This window comes from Pocillopora damicornis, chromosome 1 (assembly GCF_964200805.1).
Source record: "Pocillopora damicornis chromosome 1, jaPocDami1.2, whole genome shotgun sequence".
Taxonomy (NCBI): domain Eukaryota; kingdom Metazoa; phylum Cnidaria; class Anthozoa; order Scleractinia; family Pocilloporidae; genus Pocillopora; species Pocillopora damicornis.
Genome location: NC_142670.1, coordinates 8,267,082 through 8,289,060, shown reverse-complemented (window position 1 = coordinate 8,289,060; position 21,979 = coordinate 8,267,082). Strand labels below are relative to the sequence as shown.

The 21,979-nt window shown below is 37.1% G+C and overlaps 1 protein-coding gene and 1 pseudogene across 1 annotated transcript; both read right to left on the bottom strand.

The window, feature by feature from the left end:
• Nucleotides 1-5,642: 5,642 nt before the first annotated feature.
• Nucleotides 5,643-7,133, bottom strand: LOC149051780 (uncharacterized; annotated as a pseudogene).
• A 954-nt stretch (nucleotides 7,134-8,087) lies between these two features.
• On the bottom strand, nucleotides 8,088-9,928 carry LOC149051779 (adhesion G protein-coupled receptor D1-like). The gene is made up of 6 exons (XM_089200034.1): nucleotides 9,784-9,928; nucleotides 9,620-9,701; nucleotides 9,251-9,317; nucleotides 8,922-9,010; nucleotides 8,522-8,642; nucleotides 8,088-8,150 (listed from the first exon to the last, which is right to left on the bottom strand). Exons 1-6 carry the CDS (start codon nucleotides 9,905-9,907, stop codon nucleotides 8,088-8,090), a joined length of 546 nt encoding a protein of 181 aa, XP_089056160.1. The 5' UTR covers nucleotides 9,908-9,928.
• Between the last annotated feature and the right edge of the window lie 12,051 nt (nucleotides 9,929-21,979).

Below are 21,979 nucleotides of genomic sequence, written 5' to 3'. Positions count from 1 at the left end.
TGCCACAGACAGTTGAAGATAATTCCGTCATTTTCATTATCGGGAGGTCAAACGTATGGATTAGAAATTAAATTCAACTTCCAAAAGTTCAAAATTGTCCCTTCTTGGCATAGATAACTGTAAATAAATACACCTGATTCGATTGGGAAGTTTTGCAAGTTGTGCGGTATTATTCCAGGTCAAGAGAGTGCCGTGGAGAAACAATTAAAGTGTTCTTTATGACCATCAGAAAATATTCTGGTGTGCTCAGAGACTTGTTGCTTGAAAAAATGAACAAAAAAGAAACGACAACAGCAACAATTTCGGTTTGTTGTGTCCAACCGTTTTGTTTTTTCCGCTTTCCGTCCGTATTATGGCGCTGTTGTACAATGCAATACTGTGGGAAATTTTGCATATTCCCTTGCCCAAATATGGCTTAAGTGGCGTAGTAGTGGATTGATAAAAAGGTATGCTTTGCGACAATGAATGAAACGACGAGGAACCGTGAAACTGAATCGATCTGTTCTTCATGATGTATATTTATAATTTCAAAACTATTCGCAGCGAGTTCTTTGAAAAACAAAACTATTGACATCAATGACTGATGCTATATTTGTCATGGGATCGATGAAAAGCATGAATACTTTGCTATTTTTTATTTTCTATTTTCCTAACTGGGGTGGAATTCATTAATCAACAGTCTGCAGGGTTTTGGCGTCGGTTTAGAGAATAACATTCTACAACTGAAGCCGATAAAAATGTCGAGGAAGAAGGTTAATTAAAAGGGAAATAAAAGATGGACCCGTCAAAAGCTGAACTGTCGCTGATGGCATCATTTCAAAACATCTTTGTCCAAACTTCTGTTTACCACAATTATTGTTTTCAATGTAGCGTGTTTATAAACTGAGCACGAATGCAACATCCATTTCTTTTTGTGCAAGATTGTTCAAGCGAAACGTCTGAAAAAGTTTTACTCGACAAACTTAATAGGTTTTTTTTTGTGAAAGAGATCTTAAGTGGTCTTTGTGTATTTCTCCGTTGACATCTTGTCACAACAACTTCAGAAGGTAAGCAACTATGCTATTATGTCCCTGAAACCCTTCATAATATTTTTAAAAGGTTTTGCACTAAAAAACCGCAAAAAGTGTTTTACAGTGGTTAACTGTTTGCAAATCATTTTGCGACTTAACAAAACTTAAAACTACATTTGTAAACAAGTTAAAACATATCTCTTCCCTTTTTAATCTATTTGTATATTTTCATTACCTCTATTATTTTCAAGTATTATAAAACTTAAGAACCCACACGTTACCAGAGTTCAGTTTGAAAGAGAGAGACCAATAGAAGCCACCGATAATATCATTTTCTTTCCGGTTGGATTTCGCTTGGGGTCACAGGATGTTCCACTACCGAAATATTTGTGTCTAACCAGTCACTATTTACTTAACAGTTCTATAGAATAACCACAACATGTAGAAGAACTTCAGTTGTACTTACACAGCACAGAGTGTAAAAACAGGGCTGTGAACATTTTACCGCATTAAAGCCCTTTCATCGCTCAATTCTTCAAACTTATGATATACAGAAGTTGCCCTCAGCAGATGCCAGTATGCGTATGTTATATATAGTTCTTGACTTAATAAGAACGCCAACGCGACAAATTGTGCAACGTATTAAAACTCTTTTGAACTAGGTGATATGACACATGATGATACTTGATCGCTTCTCACTGACATAAGTGACCACTAGTTTTTTTTTTTTCTTTATTGAAGGACCAATGAAGCTAAAGGCTTTTTCTACCAGGTGCAGAGCAATTTTTCATTTCAGCAAAACAGGACATTCACTACAATAGGTTATTATTAAAATAGGTATATTAGTTTACATTTTCTTATGGCGCAAGTTATCATAAGTTGATAAATACGTTTTTAATAAAACTAGTTCAAGAATCATGTTTAAAGTTAGAAGTTTTATGTCAATCAGTATTTTTCCCACCGGAAGCTTTATCGAGTACCCCATGTGTTCAACTGCACGGGTGGAAGAAATTACCATCTATCCATTACGGAAATGAAGCTGCTCGTTGTAATTGGTAACATTCATATCGTATTGCAATAACTTCACCGGCGGGACTGATCCTGTAATACATGTATGGGGAATAAACCAGGGGAAGTAGGAATTCTCTGATCAGTTAATGTTATGGGAACAGGGATTAGTCAGATTAGACTAGGGGAGGGAGGGGTTATAATAACTGATTCATTAATTCTGACTTCAAAACAACGCAGCATCGTTGCAAAGAAAATAAGTTTTTGACCTTTTACCAGTCAACGTTTTGATGATTGTTCTAACTACTTATCTCACTACTCATCGGATCTAAATTGTTGGCAAACACGCTTTTTCTGATTAAGACCCTTCACTGCAGCTGAGCATCAGCTGTCTAGAGAATTGGCTGGTGACAGTATTTTAGGTTTTAAAATAATTAAGGATACTCCTAACTCGCCGCACAAGCACGTTTATTTCTATCAATGTCAATAGATCTGAAGAGATTTTTTTTTCCTTTTGGCATCGATTAAAATTAGTCTAAGACAATGTTAATCTGGTATTTTGTTCCTGTGATCCTTGTCAGTGCTGTTAAAAGCTGTTTCGCAGACTGTCAAAACATTGTGAATCATATAGAAATGAAAATAATATCTTGAAATACCCCAAACTACACCTCCTCCATTATTCTTATCGTCTCTTATAGTGTCTATCTCATGGAAACTTTGACGGGACAGGCATAAGAGGGGAGGGGAGTGGGTAGAGTGAGACCAGCAATATGCCTAAATACTTTATACATAACTTTATGTCCGTTAGGATTTCCGGATAGCATGGTGGTGTTAGTTTATCCGTGGAAAGCATTTTTGTAAGTCAGTAATTAAGCAGGGATGACGAAGGACTAACGCTCAAAACTGCAGCTTTGAAACCCTTTACGGTATCATCTCAGTTGATAATACTAAATTATCTGTTTTCACCTGTAATCTTTGAAAAAGTGCTTTACTTCCCTTTACATATCGTTTTATTCTCTCTTAGTCTAATAGTTATTTCTTTTTAATTCTTCCTCTGAGAATCACGAGACAATAATCTCCAGCTGTTGTATCAGGTCATGCTGTCTCCTACTTAAGTTAGAGAAGAATCAGGTAAAAATTGAAAACATGACCTCAGATTCATCTACCAAGAACACTTGAGAAAATATAAAACGGATTGATTGATGATCCAGGAAATATTTCTGTTGTTTCATTGATGGTTTCCTGCGGTTTTCCTGTCCATAAGGATTGTACTGTTTTAATGGAAGTCAGTATGACTGTCCTCGGGAATGATATAATAAGATACTCACTTTTTACCTAAAACTAAAAAAAAATATGAAGGGGTTATTAAATGTACTATGACACCTACCTAGTAACCTTTCTAAAAAGCTTTAAAAAAGAAAAATTTCAGTAAAAACATGGCTGGCTAACCGAGTGGATAAGATGCACATATCTCGTACATAAATAATTATTATTCCAGTGTAGGTATGATTACCTGAAAAAAAATATTGCCCACGTAATGAATATTTTATCAAGCAATTGAAGCTTGTTTGGCCAAGATGGCTGATTGTAATTGGCCTCTTTCTTTTGCTTTTGTTCTCAACGTTGCTGTTGTCACTTTTGTTTAGGTTGTGATATGGAACGAGGAAAGGCACTTAAAACTAACTTAATTACTTGCGCAGATTTATCCGCAGTTGCTTCTTCACCAGAAGATTCTGCAACTACTATCTGTCACCTGCAGGTTGAACAGCAGAACATTTAATGATATCAAACCTTGGGCGGGAACTAAGGCCAAGAACTTCACAGCTTTTGGGTAGCGCAAATACATTGGTCGATGCTGCGCTCTCCCTCGTGTGATATTACTTGTTCGCTTAATGGGAATTGATTTGCCAGACAAGTGCTGAGCCCTCATCAGGAGGGGCAAATATCAGAGAATTGCGACTCCGTGTGACTACTAAGTATTTGTGATATTACACCTGCTTTTAATTTTCTTCCTCTAGGGTTCAGAAAAGACGCTGAATCTATGTCATGACTTTTAAGTCCACGAATATGCGGCCTTTTGGTTTATTTATTTGGTAAACAATTCACTAATCCACAAGCAGGTTTTACAAAAAGAAAATTAATGAACGCTTTAAATGTTGCGATGTTGAGCTCTTGGTAGTATACTCCTTGTATTTTTATTAAAACTCGGTGCAAAATATTGCATCGACCAACGTTTTTATTAGGCAGGTTGAATAAAACGTTCATTCCAACTTTTATTATATTTGACTGCTTATCGCAAATGATAAGGTAAACGTATGTTGAGCTGATTAGTCTCCAATTAAAGCAGGTGCTAAGATAGAAATTAAATATATTTTGAGCCACTCTTAGACGAATGGCAAAGATTGAAATATTTCCCATCTGCGCCATGCTCTCATCTTCAAGTACACAAGATGCCTTCAAAACACTGCTTTTTCAATAAACAGGATCAATGTCACATTATTATAATAATGCCAACGAGATCCCCGCACCTGAAATGGTGGAACATTAGACAGCGAAGTCAGGCGTCGGAAGGTGAATCAGTCCTCTCTAACAGAGGGGGAATACTTGAATACAACAGAGCCTTATAGGGGATCGGGTAAATTTTATTTTGATAAATAGTGCGGGTCTTAAGGTGAAAGACTGACAGAAAGAAATTATATTCAACAATTTTCCTCCTCGACTTCTTCTGGGGAATTATTTGTAAAGAATTCTTAAGTAGTTTGCAATTGGAAAGAAGTATCATTATCTTTCGTTACGTTCGATTTTCCGTACCGTTTTTTCATCATTTTAAAGAGTTTTTGCTTCTTTAGTATTGAAATTACCTTGGACTGAATGATTATGGCAGTTTATATGACATGCTACTGTCATATACGTTATGAGCCTAATAATACCTTGGCTAGCTCACCAAATAAAGTTGTGCATAGAACAGTCGAGGTGGAGAATTGGTGTAAAGGGCCTTAAACAGACTGGACGACAACGCAAAAGAGTTAACTTAGTTCTCTAAAGACGAAAAAATTCATAATTTTCTAATGAATTTCTCAGATGGAATAATGAGTTTGACGTCGCTACAATGGCGCCATTTGTCGACAATCCTAAAACAGCCACAACAAAGCATTTGTAAGCAGCGTTGAATTAAAAAAATATATATAATATTTCGCCCGCGAGTCCCGTTCTCAGACCGCAAAAAATGTGATAATTCCACCTTGCTGGTTTGCAAAGACCGGTCAGGGAATATAAAAGACCATAAAACACACGCGCACAGCTATTGCTTTGCTCCTTAAAAGCTTATGTTTTGCCCCTTAAAAGCTTTTGGTTTGCCTCGTTTTCACTGCCATCGCCGTCGTGGTTTGCTTAAGGTCACTGCTGGCGAGTAAAGGACTCTATTAGCTTTGAGTCTGCTGTGTGGTATAGCTTGCTTAGGAACTTCCTGTTAATAGCATTGTTGTTGGGTTATTCGACCATAGAAACGGAATTTGTTGTGGTTGTTATTCACAAGGTTGACTAGGGTTTTATTTCTGCAACTTGAGAGGAATCCTTTGTTTGGCTTGTTGATAGACTCTTTAGATCAGAGTAGAGTTAAGCCAGTTAAACGGAAGCTGTATTCCTCATTGTTTTCTGTTGGACAGAACTTCCAAAACTACTTACATCTTCCTGTCTTTGACCGCGGATGACAATTCTTAAGGAATGTTTCAACTCGTTGATCCGAAATGTTGTCAATAACGGGTTTACAGTTGAATTTAGAAATAAGAATACCACTGAAGATTCTCTCAGCACAATAAGCCATTTCTTTCCGCGACAACCAGAACAGTTCGCCTCAACAAGAATTGATGCAAAGTATGGAATTAGGGAGATGATTAGGAAAAGCAGACTTAAGAAGGGGGTCGTGACAAATTTCCATTCTCTTTTAACACGCGTTATCGCTCGCATGTCACCAAGATGAGCATTTGTCGAATTGGCCTCCCGTCGAAAATCGACTCGAGCGCGTTCCCGCGAAACAAAGAATATTCCTAAATGAGACAAACTTGTCGTGATAAGCGGAAATATCGTGTGCAAATGTATATCTATGGAAATATACACATCAATTGGAATCCCAGCAAGTTGGAGGCAGGAAAAAAATCGCAGAAAAAATAACGATGATTGAGTTACATAAGACAAGTGTCTTTGGTTTAACCGTGTTTAGATAAAAGTGTGGGCAAACGACCGATGCAATACTCTTATCATGACATCAGACCCTGAAATATTATTTCTGCCTAATAAGGGATTTTTTTTGTCCAAACCTACTCCCCTCTAGGGATAAACGAAATAGACGTGACGTAATTTGCTATACTCCTGATAATTTATGTTTCCTCAAACTTGTTCCGGTGATAAGCAAGAAGTGGCAAATGCGAAAAATCGCTGTAAGAGTTCTTAATTGTGTATATGCATTCATATTACATCTATCGATGCTGACTTTTTCTCTAACTAATTTCCATTCCAACATTTCAAGCAATACACTTGATCTTACATATTGATTCCGGGAAATTTGAGCATATTTGGTCATTTTCCTGACATGGATAAGAAGAAAAAGATAAAGAAACAAAACTATGTAGCTTAAAAAAGTAACAATGATGACTAGATAGGTGAATATGTATTTATTATACATTTGTTTATTTATCCATTATTGCTATTTAATGTCACATTCAATTTGATTACGTATCTGACTTATTATATAGAACACGAAAACAGATTAAAGAAAAAGACGGTAAAATCGTTGATATCTATTTTTAACACAATTTACAGGCAATCAAGCTTTTACACAGTTTTTTAATTTAGCCGAACTTAAAACTTAACAATAAAAGTACGGACATTGTGGTCGACTAATATCAACGGCTTGGTATGTAAAGCACTTCTACAAGTATTAACATTAGGCAGAAATATCTTATGAAGGCTGAAAAACCGAGTGAGATTTATATCATTGTATCCGTCCCGTTAAAACGAGGGACTATGCATGTTCTTTTGTTGCTGGCGGTGCTGTCTCCAATTTATCTAAGCTACCTTTGCAAAGAGCCTACTTCCTATCGAAACAGATAGACCCATGATTTTCCAGGATGCCGACTGGGCCCTTCTTAATTACAAGTAAAGTCAATAGCTAATAGCATTATAAAAACGGTTTATTCATGTATTTATGTCATTACGTTAATAACCAGAATGGCCCTACCTTACTGAGAGGGGGAGAGGGGGGGGGGGGGGCATCGTGGTCTATTAAACCGCAGAACCGAAAAAAAAAACATTTAAAACCGCAACAAAAATTCGCTAAAAGCCGAAAATCGCATCCAAAACCATCAAAACCGATTTTTCACATCCTAGGTGTCAAAACCCTAATCGATCCGATACAGTTGACAGATGGAGCACAAAGAGGTTTCACAGCTATGTGAGATCCATGGAGGCAAAAAACTGCCCTCAGATCGAAGTGGAACTGGAACCCAAATGGGAAAAACCGAAAACTTCTTCGGATACCAAATCTAAAAACCTATTAGTACTTTTGATGAAAACCGAAAACCAAGTGCCAAAATTCGGAAATACGCCAACCATAATAAACACCAAAACTGTAAAACCGAAGTTTTTTTGGCACATAATCGAAGAACCGATATAAAAAAAAATGACCAACACCGTAAAACTAAAAATCCCATTGCCCCCTTCCTTACTGATACTACGATACCAACCAGGCTCTACTAAGGAACTACTAAGGGAAGATCATGCTAATTAAGTGATTGCCAATCACTTTAAGAGGATTGACGAGCCTCACCGAGGCGCAGTGCTTTCATGCATCGAAACACTGCATTTCGACTGCCTGTATTTTCCCGGCATCACTTGCGTTAACTCGTGAGTTTTTCCTTGCAGAGTTTCCAGCTTCGGAAGATGGAAAAATTGCGTTCATCCTCCTATTCAATCGCTCTCTAATCTGTAGATGAACAATTGGCCAAGTATCAGTTCTTAACCATCCAAAGCTTAGCGATTCTAAAGTCTTCACAACTCACTTGATCTACCTCCTCAGTTTGATATCTTTCTTACCTGGCTGTTTCGCACACAATGGAAGAAAAAAATCAGGAATCCCTAAGACAGAAAATTATTTTAAGATCAGCCTTTTTTAGAGACGGTAGCGCGTCGTTAAAAAATTTTGATGTAATGCAAACATCATGTAATCTATGTCTTGAAATCGTCGTAAAAAAAAAAGGGTAAAACAGTAAATTAAGGAAAGTTGCAGATCTCAAAAACCAAGAAATAAAACCTCTCTTGTCGAATAGGTTCCCTTTGAACGGGAAATATCATCAGACTAATGTAAGAATGTAGTTTGGACATTCAAGTTTCCAAACAGATGATCAGATTTCCGACATTTTCATGAAAATCTCACCTGAGTAGAATTGACGATGGTGAACATGTAGGCGAAAGCTTTTTGTGATGACGACTAAAGACCGAATACTCACCTGAGTAGAGTTAAAGATGGTGAAAATGTAGGCGAAAGCTTTGTGCCATGGCGACAAAAGACCGAATAGCCACGTTATACCCATCAGTGGAATCATCACCGCGCATGTTTTAAAGCCAAGTCTGCCGGAATAACGACAGCATTAAAAAAAACGTTTGAATTATTTTGACGATTGTTTCCTTTAATTTCTCATTGTTTAATAGGCATTATTTAGAGATAGTAAAAACACTTAACAGTAGCCCTAACCCTAAGACACTGATGCCTCTGTGTTTATTATTAACTAGTGTGGAGCTGAGGTAAATATCTCACACTTAGATGCTTCAGCAATTGGTTCACGTTTCTTCAACTTTTTTCCCTCCACTGATTAAAATATTTCGCTAACAGCAAATTTTAAATCTAACCGTATCTGCTTAATATGATTGTCTTCCCCCATAGGTTGCACTAGCGTGGTCATCTCTTTTATGACTCGGACGAGTATCAAAATGTTGAGCTGAAACAAACAAGGAATGTCAAATGTTGGCAGAGTGCTTGTTGCTAAGACGAGTAATGCTGAATACATAGTGAGCGTAAACGGAGTTGGAAAGGTTGTGAGCTTTGAGCCTGGTAGTCGAAAACAGGAATATGCTTTTCGTTTCGTAATAAGCATGGGAACGAGAGAGACAATCTCCACCAGTGGTTAGTCTTAGCATGTAAAAGGAAAATGCAAGGGATTGACTAATTGTAGACTCACCACTTCAACAAAAGCCATAAATGCGGCGAATATCCAGATGAGGTTGTTTGTGTAGGATAGCCAGCAACTTTAAACGAGAAACGGAGAGAAAAAAAGATAAACGTATTTTTGCTGCAAATAATCCTCTAACCCAGTAACCCAGAGAAAGAGAAGAGAGGGAGGAAGGGAGACAGAACGAGAGACAGAGACAGAGACAGAGACACAAAACCTGGATAAAAACACAGGGACACAAAAATCTACGAAATGAAAACGAACTAAAAACACAAGATTGTGCAAAAAGAGTTGTACTTAAAAAAAAAATACATTTTTGTGGGAGACAGGAAATGTGGAGAAGGAGAAAAAATAACTAATGTTGAAGGATTCTCTTACTATTTATCACTAGTGAAGCTTTCTATTCCATCTTTCCCAGCAGCGATGCACAATGAAATACCGACCATGACGATGGGTAAACCTAAACATAAGTAGGATGTCAATGCAAGTCGATTCAGGTGATCATGAAGTCAAACAATTCAAAACAAGTAAAATGAAAATACCCCATGACATGACGTGATACATGTGCATCTTTTCGGTGATGTTGTAAACTTTGACCACAAAGAGGTAGAGGTAAAATCCCTCCACCAGCATCCAACAGAACGAAGCCATCAGGAAATATTGCATGAAAGCTGCAGCTGTAATACAAGAGGCCTGAGAGAGAGGAAAAAAGTTGACTATTTTCATGCATCTTTTCAAAGAGATCTGGTGTACTTCTTAATGCTCCTCTTGAGTCTCGTTAAACAAATATTCATCAATGGATGAAGAAGTCGCTTACCTTGTCTTTTGTGGCGTTTATCCCGACGAGAAAAATAAATTGTCCAGCTCCGAGGGCAACAGCAAGACTCAATCGTATTTGTGACAGAGGCTGGTGAATATCTCTAGAGAAACAAACAAATAAAAACAAGCAGACTAAAACAAAAACAAAACCGAACAAAAAAAAAAAGGAAAGTAACTTTATGTTCCAACAGGTAGTTGTTTCAATATGCATTGACTGAGTGTCTGTCTTTTCGCGAAGAGGTCTTACTTACGTCTGACATCTTTAAAATAATATAAAGTTTCTAAATTTCTGGCTGTAGCACTTACGTAAGGAAGGAATATAGAATAACTGTCAAAATTATTCCTATGATTGACAGGCTTAATCCCACGTAGGTGATAAACTCCAGAACAGTTTCGTCCTCCTCAGTGAGCTGCTTCATAAATGGCATGAAACGAATTAGAAATGTGTCAATCACCTCAAAGGAATTGTATTACCACTATTGAAGGTAAGGAAAACATTAGTCCATTACCCCTGAGCTGCCGTTGTAGTCAAGTAAGACAGCAAAATGAGTCAAATGATTGCAGCTGCACACTGTTTCTTCTGTGTTGCTTTGCGATGCAACCACATGGCATCCTCTCCCTGAAAATCCTTCTGAGCTGGAAAAATAACAACAACGTTAAAAAAAATAACACAAAAAAATTAAAACGATAACAACAATATTATAAAAAAAATTTTGAAGAAGACTTTTGGTTACCAAAAGGTCAACTTGCTACCTTCCTCATTATAATCGTAGCCTCGAGACCAAGTTGACCACTTTCCATTTTATTCAGTAATTGATACGTGCTACTCATGAAGTCGGCTTTGATATTCTAACTGTTACAATGTGATGAAAAGGTATATTGACGATCCAGGCTAGTAAAACACAACTGAATCTTACCTTATGTGAAGAAAATTGAAAAACGGAAAAACAGAAAAAAACAAAAGGCGAACTTTTACTTTTACGGTAAACAAAACGATTTTGTCAGCAACAATATGTAAGACGATGGCAGAAGCGAAAAAAGGCGACGACCGCAAATGAAAACGAATAAAATGCAGATAGAAATGGCTTCAAAACAGGAAGTATCAGATTGACAGTGACGGATAATTGATAACTTAAGGGAAAGTCATGCTGGCATAATAATCAACTGGGGGCCTTTCCACTCGTATGTTGTTGAAATTTTTTTGGTTTTTCCTGCTGCAAGAGGTGATTGGTGTTTCCTTCACAAACAAAAAATTCATAGCAGTTAACAAAGATTACGTAAGATTAGCTTGCATAACTTCTAGAACAAGGTAGTAATATATTTCAGCTTGTTACCTTTTGCTAAAGCCCCTCCAAAATACACATGTCTTTTCTCTTTCATCGACCTGAAAATGTGTATTATTTCCTTGGAATAAATAAACACAATGTAGCGCAATTGATGCCAATTTTAATCATGTACCAGCTGTAGCCGCAGCTGTACCTTCAGGTTTCTGAACTTTAACATGACATTCGCTTCCAGTTTGTTTGGTTTTGGATCCATAGCCACGGCCATTATCCTGGAGTTCAAATACCTGTCAAAAAAAGACAAGAAAATCATAATTTTGTATATTTTGAATCATATAATTTTTAGACAATTTTTGACGATACGGTAACCATGGTAACCAAGGAGCTCTTACTGTGTTACTTTAAGCTGATTTCCTTGACACCGAAAATAGTAATCGATTCACACAGGGACCACGAAATACTGCTTTGAAAAATTTAAGAAATTTTGTTGGTTGAATGCAATGCATTTCTTTGTTTTCCGCGGAAGAAACAATTTGTTTAAAAGTTTAGAGAAGTTAAAATTCACCTTGTGGCTTCGCCTGCTTCATTTCTGATGGTCTGATTTGTGCCCAGTAGTTCGTGGAGATCCTTATACACAATCCCGACAACCAGTGAAACTTAAAAAAAGAAATTGAGGAAGAAAAGAAAATCAAGCCAGAACATGGTCTTTCACGAAACTTCAGATAACTTAATCAAATGTACTGTGTAAACAAACAAACAAACTCAGAACTATGTATATGCGCAGCTGTACTTCAGTACCACGTAAATTTGTAAGGGAAATACTGGGAATTGTACTTATCCATTGAGGAGTAAACACTGCAGTCGATACCAACCGGATTTCGCAAAATTTGCAGACGAAACATTTATGTTTCCTTGCGATTCTTCATCCTCAAAGTAGAAGTCACTTGGATTTTGGTGGTAGGCTTTATGAATACCCAGCACTAACGAAGAAAACAACAGGTGATGGTATTAATAATTTCACGACACTTGCTGGACTGAAAATACAGTCTGTATATCATAGTTGCATAAACGCTTTTATTTATTTTACCTCTCAACAGCGCAATCCTTTAAATATTGTAAAATAATTGATGACAAGACGTCAGCATTTTGAAGGGTTCAGATCGCTGGATATTATCATCCAATTCCATAATGATTGATGAACACAAATAGTCAATGGAAGGACTGAATGGATCGATTGATCCAGCAATAAAGCTTCGCATTCAGTAACCTATATCAATTTACTACATCATCAAGGCCTATAGATTATACGCTGTTTAAACTCACCCATTGTCTGGTTGTCGATCACTCGTGAGGACCTTGTTCCAGTCAGGTGGAGCTTGCTGTATTTAAGAGCAAATTCTTCAAAGGCGATAGCCACTTTAAAAGTGGATCTTCTTCTTGTCTCAATTTCATCTGTTATAGGGGCACGGTTACGAGCTTTTCTGATGAATATTTCCAAACCCGCTATGGCTTCCTGTAATGACATGAAATATTTTTGTTTAGGTAAGGTGCTAAGCATTTGTGGTAAGAAAATAAATAAAAATCATTACAAATAGATAAGAAAATTATTCAAGCGAGAGAGCCAACCAATTTCGGACACAAATGCATGTGCACAGGTTAGAGATCGACTAGACCAGGAAATCAAAATATTTCACTTGGAGGATAGATTATTCAGTTTTCGTCTACGAATTAAAAAAAAAATAACAATCATACCGGTAATTACGATAATAATAATACTGATAACGATAATTTATCTATAAAAATTCCTAAAATAGCTTTCTTACAGGCGAGAAAAACTATACAGGTTAACGTCTTAATCAAGTAAAAAGTTATGAGCCATTAATCTTTTACTACCACGAGCAATGTGAGACGAAAGCAGAAAAACTAACAAACAAACAAAAAATGATTTATACGCTTAATGAAAATTCGTATTTGCGGATTCCGATTGAACATTCAAAACATACTGACTGGAACTTCAGTTCCATAACTGCGTATAGAAATTAGAAGAATGAAATACCTGTAAGGAACTGGCGTTGGTGATATTCATTCTGCTAAGTTTAGAAACATATTCCGCCGCCTGAGGTAAATAAGGGAAATAACAGTTATAATTATAGAGTATGAGGATCCTAAAAGTAAAAAAACAAAACAAAACAAAAACAAAAATTACACACCAGCTTTTGAATCCTTGTTGACTGCAACGCCGATGATGATGTCGATGGCAATAATGACTGCGATGGCGAGAGCGCGGACGAAAGCAAGTGAAGAGGTGACCGCAACGAAGGAAACTGAGACTGTGACTGAGGTGACTGTGAAAAAGGTGACTGAGACATCGACAGAGACAAAAACTGCGGCATCGACTGCGACGGCGTCTGCGACACAGACAATGACGGTGATCGTGACGGCGAACGCGATGGAAACAATGATGACCACAGAACTGGCGATGGAGTGGGTTGTGGCCTTATAGATTCGGATGGTGAAGACTTTTCTGCAATTTTGAATGAGAACTATGATGGTGCAGCTGAAATCGACACAAATAACGCCAACAATAATTACTAAAGAAATGTTCTCAGAAACAATTTTTTCCCATATTGTTTTCTATACGACATTTTAAATTCAATTTATATTCATTGAAACAAATTGGTTCAGGTTTTTTTTTTTATTTAAAATTTTTTTTTTATTTTGTAATATTTAGCTCTAAAACTGTCTTCACGCCTCTTACAAATAACTTCTAAACTCGGGAAAGGACGGCAAATAATTGAATCGCTTTCTCCGATTACTTTATCAATGGAAGGCTCATAATAGTCAGTATATTCTGTACTCTGAATATTCTACATCGCATTGAAACTAGCACCCACAGTTAACTTCTATTATTTTCTAAAAGTCACATGCCAAGTTTTTATCGGACAGTTTGTTACCAGACGGTTTAATGAGACAATCACATTCAAAGTTGTAGTTCAAATCAACCAGTCACATTTAAAGTTGAGTTCGAATCAATAACCCACAACTTTAGTTTAAATCACCACACAGTGTACAGACTCCTAAATTAGGGCTTTCTTCAAAATGGACAATGTTCTCACTTGAACAATGACAATATTTCTTCTTTTCTCACAAATTGTAATTTTTATGATTAATTGGTTTTACCACTCGTATGCTTACAGACCGAATTGGATTATACTCAGTCCTATATATTGCTATTATTGATACGGGGTCCAAGTGATGGTTAGGTGCAAGAACTGTCAGAAATTATGCATCTCCTGACTTTTCGTTGTCCACAAGATTAAAAGTGAGAAATATGTATCGTGAAGTATTTATCCACGTAAAAATTTTATCCTGATTGCCAGAGGCTCCATGAGTTCCGCTTACTATAACAGCAATGGTAAGTATACAAACCATAGGTAATATTTGCATTACAGTTAATGAGCGCTTTTAGCGTACCTTAACCTAATTCAATATCCAAAATAAAGAGTAATTTTGTCTTACCTTTGGGAATTTCGCAAATATAAGCTAATTTCTCAGAGCCATGAATGCCACAAAATAGGCTCTGGTTACCTTTAATAGTCTGCTTGCATATGTGAGCCACAGATCCCTCACACTTTGGCTCTCCTGCCCATTTAGACAGTTTCAGTTTTCTAATAGATGTGTTATAATACCATAAGTCGCCACTGTTACGAAGTACTTAACCCGTAGTGTGGTAAACGAACGGACACTATTGGAATACATTACAAATACCTCGAACGTCCCCGTTTTTAACGCTACTATGATCCTTGGGTTGATGGGTTACTTCAAACTTTCATAGGTATGGGCAATGCTGCACGCGCTGCAAGCTAGGCCATGACAGTTAAGTGCTATACCTGAGTACATAGGATATAGTGTATAGTATATAGTATCATACCTTGCTGTGACGGTGACGGCGACAGCGATGGCGACAGCGATGGCGACAGCGATGGCGACAGCGATGGCGACAGCGATGGCGACGGCGACAGGACGATGGCGACAGGGTGACAGGGCGATAGCCGACGGCCATGGCCCTGGTGACGGCCATGGCCCGACGGTGACGGCCATGGCCCTGGCGACGGCAATGGCCCCAGCGACGGCGATGGCGAGAGCGGTGGCGATGTTGCTGCTTAAGATGGATGAGAATGTTAATCTTCGATTAGAACGACATGTCAACCGAGCTTTTTTTTTTACTGTGTACAGTTTTTCTCCTGGCACAAGTTTTTTATATTTTTCAAAATATTGGGTAGCGAGTGACACGAAACGCAGAGGGCGTAAAGGTTCGTAATTCAAGCTTGTCACCGTTACTCAATTTACAAAACTTGAATGAAACGGATATTTTATAATAAGTGGACGCTAGCGAGGACCTTTTTGATTTCCTTTCAACGCAGGTTTTACTAAATGTGTTATAACACCATAAGTCGCCACTGTTACGAAATACTTTACCCGAAGTGTGCTTAACGAACGGACGCTATTGGAACACATTGCAAATACTTCGAACATCCCCATTGTTAACACTACTATGAGAAGAAAAGATTAATAATCACATTACCGCATTAGGGTATTATGTTGCACTAATTACATCACAACATTCAGATAACCTGTAACAATATCACAGCGTTTAGGTATTGTTTTCTCGTAAATGATATTATGGCATCAGGGGGCCGTACATAAAGAATAACATTAACCAGAAATTTTGGACTCATCTGATAAGAGTGGTGGTTTGTGGTTTTTGCAAGAGCCTCGTCAATTAGAGTCCAGAGTTATCGGGAAATGAAAGGGTCGCATTTAACTTGTTGTATCATTTCAAGTTTACATATGTCTTTTCCGCTCTTTTTCTCACAACGCACACGCTTAACAACTTACCTTCTATCTTAATTCACGACTCATACACAAGGAGGGGGTGTGCAGATTGAACTAGGAGCGTGAGTGCTTCATGCCGTCCGACAAAGGTACAGAGTACGATAAACAACTAGTTACAACTGAATTACTTCTCGCGCAAAAAAACATTTTGTGTGTCGACGCGTGACAAGAAACCCAGAAGACCCAGTGGAAAAAAATGGGAACGTATTCTCTATCCTAATGCTGGGCACCAACCTCTGAGGGTTAGAGGTAAAACAGGCTAAATTGTGTGAAAAAATTAACTTAAAGCTCGAAAAGTTCGAAAAATGAGATGTATACATTACAAATGTCAAACCTTCTTTTCGAACTACAGCAATATAAAAATAAAATAGAATAAACACAGAACTGATTCCGCTATGCTAAGAAAAGATAAATTTGCAAGTCTTTTGTATTCGTTTTACAAAACGATAATTGGCATGTATCTCAACAGACATGAGTCCCTGGCATGGCTCTTTGCAAAAGATAACGCACTTCACGTCATCACACGTTGTTATCTAAAAAAACAATTGGACTGACATTTCTTCGCAATTGGTATTCACCATCATTTTGTTCAATCGAAACAATAAATTAACTGCATGAAAATAAATGATAATTGAAAGTTTACTGTTATTACTGGTAACAGAACCATCTGTAATCTTCCTCTGCTCACAAAACTAAAAGTTAGACATATGTATCGTGAAAACGTTAATTGATATCGTTTCAAACATATTTTCATTCATTCAAACGTTAGTGTAAACTTGATTCTGACTGTCAGAGGTTTATGTAAATCCTTTCATAAGTTCCACAAACGATATCAAATAATGTTTTTATGATGCCTAAGCGCTTCTGTTGCCGTTAGTTTCCTCAAAATAATATTAAAGAAAGCAAACAAACAGAAAAAAACAAAACAACAACAACAACAAAAATAACAACTTACCCTCGGAAATCTCACAAATATAACCGTGGTGATATCCTATACTTGTGACATTAAAACCACCAAACACGCCCTGCTCCCCATTATTGGACAGCTTGTACATGAAAGTCCTCGTTGTGTTCACCTCTTGGCTCCCCTTGTTCCCATTTGCAAATAGTCAGCGGTCTTCCATTCACCCAGGTCCAATTCCCGGCCCTTTTTGTTAAACCAATACTCCATGTATTTTCATAGCGCTTAATATATCGCCTTTGAATCTGGTCATTGATGAAATTCCATTCGTCTTCGGTTTCAATGGAAACTAGGTCCCCTCCTTGGTTTTGGCAGGCTTTTCTGGACCAGAGCCAGTTAGTGAGCCAGTTCGTTTCGGCCACCGAAATTATGTACCAAGAGTTTTTAAAAGTTATATTTAGGCATTCTACAAAATGATAAAAATAAAAGCAAAAAATACTAATTATTATAATGATAATCAAAGTGATAAATAATAATAATGATGATGACATAAAAAGATTAAAATCACAATCACAATAAAGGAGAAAAATAAATGAGAAAGAAAACGGGACTTATTTTTCATACAATTCCTATTTTTTAACAGTTATATGATTTTTTTTATATGATTCCTGTTTTTATTAACACCTCCAGTTTATGTTTGATCATTGTCAATTGATACTATACATCTTTCTTCCTTACGGCGTCCGCCATCTCTAACCTGCTTTTCTGAATTAGTTAACTTCACATCAGCTAAGATTATCTGTGAGTTCATGTAATTTTGGTAGTCGAGTTTTTGAAAATTAATTATTTCCTTGTCGAGCTGACACCACCCTCACCCCGCCCCCTATTCTTCCTCCCCCATCTGAACAGACTTAAAAAACGTAAAATTAAATGTGAATGTAAGTTCTTATAAATGTGCAACTGGAGATACGCAGTTCACTGCATACAATTGTTATGGGAAAGGTTGTGGAAAAAAACAAAAAAACAATTTAAAGTACATGCGACAAAATCAAAAGATTATCTAGGTGGCGGTAATCAACATTGACATGTAAAGTAAGTAAAGATAAATTAATTAGGGTTTGCTTGTACTTTTTTTTCCGTTTTTCATGCAGTTTGGAATTAAAAGTCAGTCGTATTAAAAACAGGTTCAAACTCGTGATGACTCGTCCTCAGAATGACATTTTCTCAGATTTCCCTGAAATCCTGAGGTCGTCTGACCATGACCTGAAAGCCACCCACAATATCTGTCAAGGTTATCGCTTGCACTTCTGACACGCTTTTTCCCGAAAACTTCTCCCAAAAGAGTTGTATTTATTATTTGTTTTTCTAAGAGGGCACGGTAACGAGTCCTGCAATCTTTGTGGTTCTTAATGCGGTCCGGATTTTCTTATCTCTGCTCAGCGGCACGGCAACGCTTACTCGAGTCGCTAGCTGCAACCTTAGCTTCGTTGCCTTTTTTCATAAATATATTTCGCTTTGCCAGTTGAGAAGTATTTTTACGTTAATCACTTTAAGCAAATCAAGCTGATTAATTACTTATTAATCCTCTCCTTCTCTTTCTCAAGTCACTGTGGCTGCCGGCAAAAATAATGGTTTTGAAATGATTTTTGGTAGCAAATATGCCATTAAATGGGTTGACACGCGGCATAAAAACCGTTTTTAATTAACCTAGACCTTCACTAGAAGTAACTCAGGAAGTTAGAACGTAACGTATTTGTTTAAAATTGAATTAATTGATGGGGTTTTAATTCATTTTATATCTGAAACCGTTCAAACAATTTGTTCATTAAAAAACAGTGAGCGATATCTTCAGTTCTATACTTTAAATACGCTTTCGGTAAGTCTTTGCAAGTCCGCTCAATATGGACATTTGTACCGTAAACTTCACAACAGAACATGAAGGAATTCAACGAGTAAAAGCGGCATTAAAATCCACTTTTGACAAAAGACCAGATTTACACACGCGATTGCACCAATTAAACGAGCAAACTCCCTCAATCTCGAAACTGATTTAAATTCACTTACAATTACTTTCCATTTACCGACTGAACAGAGCTATACTTCGTTCATCAATAGTTGATGGAAGTGAGTAATACTTTCTGTAAGATCATTCACTGTTTTTAAAGAAAAAATTCCCATGACAGACATTGAACTTAAGTTTGTTTTGCCAGTGCCGTTGATGTTGTTGTTGTTTTCTTTTTTTAAAGCGTGCATGCACTTTTGTTTCTTACACGCTCTCTACTTTACAGGTGTCAGGTTGTAACAGATAATTGTTAAAAAAAAAGTTTCAAAGTTTGTTTGGAAGCCTTTTAAATCACCTTTTCCATTACACAAATAAAAATATTTCGGTAAAGCCTCTATTTAATTTTTATTACCTCAGTCTGCTTCAACTACCATTTACTCGTTCAAAAATTGTTCAGTTCACGGAGGATCTTGCCGTAATTACAGCCCTAAATCTTTAGGGCTCTTTTGGAAATATTTCGTTGAGTTTAAAAGAAAAAAAAATGTTATTCATAAGCTAAGGTCGGGAAAAACTGTGCACTCTGTCTTCAGTACCGGTACTCAAGACCTTGGGCATACGTACTTCGATGCGTTATATTTAAAAGAACACGGATTCACTCACTGACGTCAGTGATGACGCCTTGTAACTTGTGGCAAGGGAAAATTCCGTTGGTTAGATTATCCCAATCTCAGCGCGCTCGACAAAAGTTGTGAAATGTACAGTTTCCATCGCTGTTTTCCAGCTGCAGGCGATGCAAAAAAGGGAAAATCCCAGGATGATCATTTTTTTTCGAAACATATGTCCCCGTTTTTGTCATGGCCATTATGTTCAACTACTGATACACGCTTATAAGTTCATTCGTCGCTCACACGTACAAGTTAGGTGAGCCGAGCTTATTATGTGAACAACATTTTTACTTTTAAGAAGCAAGAGAAATTTTCCTGACACAAGTGCAAGACTGCTAATGTTTCAGCACATAATATACTTCATGGTTGGAATGTGATCTTACCTCCGGGCATCTCGCAAAAAAAAAAAAAAAAGGGCATCAAAACCCTCTACCTTACCGAAGGAAAAATTAGAATTAGGCAAGGTTTTAAAAGTGGAAATTGGGGAATCAGGGTAATAGCACCGTTAGTCTCTGACTTTTTTGTTTTGCTTACCCACTAAAGTTTTTAATCGCAAAACGATGTCATTCCAGCAGGGAGTCTGACTAAGATACTTAAATATTAAATTGTAGTTACACTGCCTCACCTGTTCCTGGCAATTCCATCATCAAATGAAGGATGACTGTAGAAGAGAAAATGGGCAACGTATTTTATTGTTATGTCGAAAATAACATTTGAAACGACCAAAGAGTTTCTTAGATTTCAAGTTATTCTAGTACTAAAGCATTTTAATTGTTAAAGAAATTGAAAGAAAAAAAAATGCAGTGTCTCCGCAACTGGCTGAACAAAACTTGTTGCATATCGAAAACATGTCAAAGGGATTCGTTTGGTTGGCATTACTCGCAGACATAACTTGGAAAGTATCATGTAAAGGACAAAGGAGGTGAATAGCGAATACCAAAAAATGTACGAAGTAATGAAGTACCAGGTGAAATTTCCCAGTTGTTCATAATGTTGTTCTGCTTATTCAAGGCATGACAAAAAAAGAAAAAAAAAAGAAAACAATCTCTGTTTTTCATGGAGTCGAGCATTACCAGCAAACAGAAAAAAAACGTTTACGACTAAAGATGTTGATAGCGGTGGCGTGCTGCAAAAAGTATTATTTGAAGTATAATACGCAAAACAGGTTCAATCTGTCATATATCTCTTTCCTTTGATTTTGTTTACTTGAAGCTCAAAACTAATATGAAAATGAAACAAAATTGCGGTGAAAAATGAAAAAGACTCGGTTTGTAACTGTGCCTCGAATTAACCGGGATGGGCGCTGATTGCATTGGGCAAAGACTTCACATGCTCGGAGCAAAGCAAATACTAGCGTCTCATAGCCTTGTTTTCCATGAATTTACCTAACTGCCACTGACAGCTGAAGATAATTCCGTGATTCTCTTTACCGGGAGGTCAAACATATGGATTAGACATTTAATTTGAATTCAAAAAGTTCAAAATTGTCGCTTCTCGGAATAGATAACTTTAAATAAATGCACCCTACTCAAGTCGCGCGGTATTATTCCAAATCAAGAGAGAGCCGTTAATAAACCATTAAAGTGTTCTTTATGACCATCAGAAAAAAGTCTGGTGTGCTCAGAGACTTGCTACTTGAAAAAAGAAAAAAAAAACCAACAACAGCGTTAATTCCGGTTTGTTGGGTGCAACCCTTTTGTTGTTCCGCTTTCCGTCTGTATTTTTGCGCTGTTGTATAACGCAATACTGTGGGAAATTGTACATGTTCATTGCCCAAATACGGCAAGTGGCGCAGTAGTGGAGTTATAAAAAGGTATATTTTGCAACAATGAATTAAACGACGAGGAACTGTGTAACTGAATGAATCTGAATGAATCTTTATCTAGATTTATAAAATTGAAACTATGCGTACCGAATTCTTTGAAAAAAAAACTTTTGACACCAATGTTTAATGCCAAATTTATCACGAGATCGATGAAAAGCATGAAGACGGTACTATGTTCCATTTTCTCTTTTTCTAACTGGAGTGGAATTTATTAATCAACTGTCTGCGGGGTTTTTGCGTCCGTTTAGAGAATAATATTCTACAACTGAAGCCGATAAAAATGTCAAGCAAGCAGGGAGTTAATTGAAAGGGACATAAAAGGTAGACCCGTCAAAAGCTGAACTGTC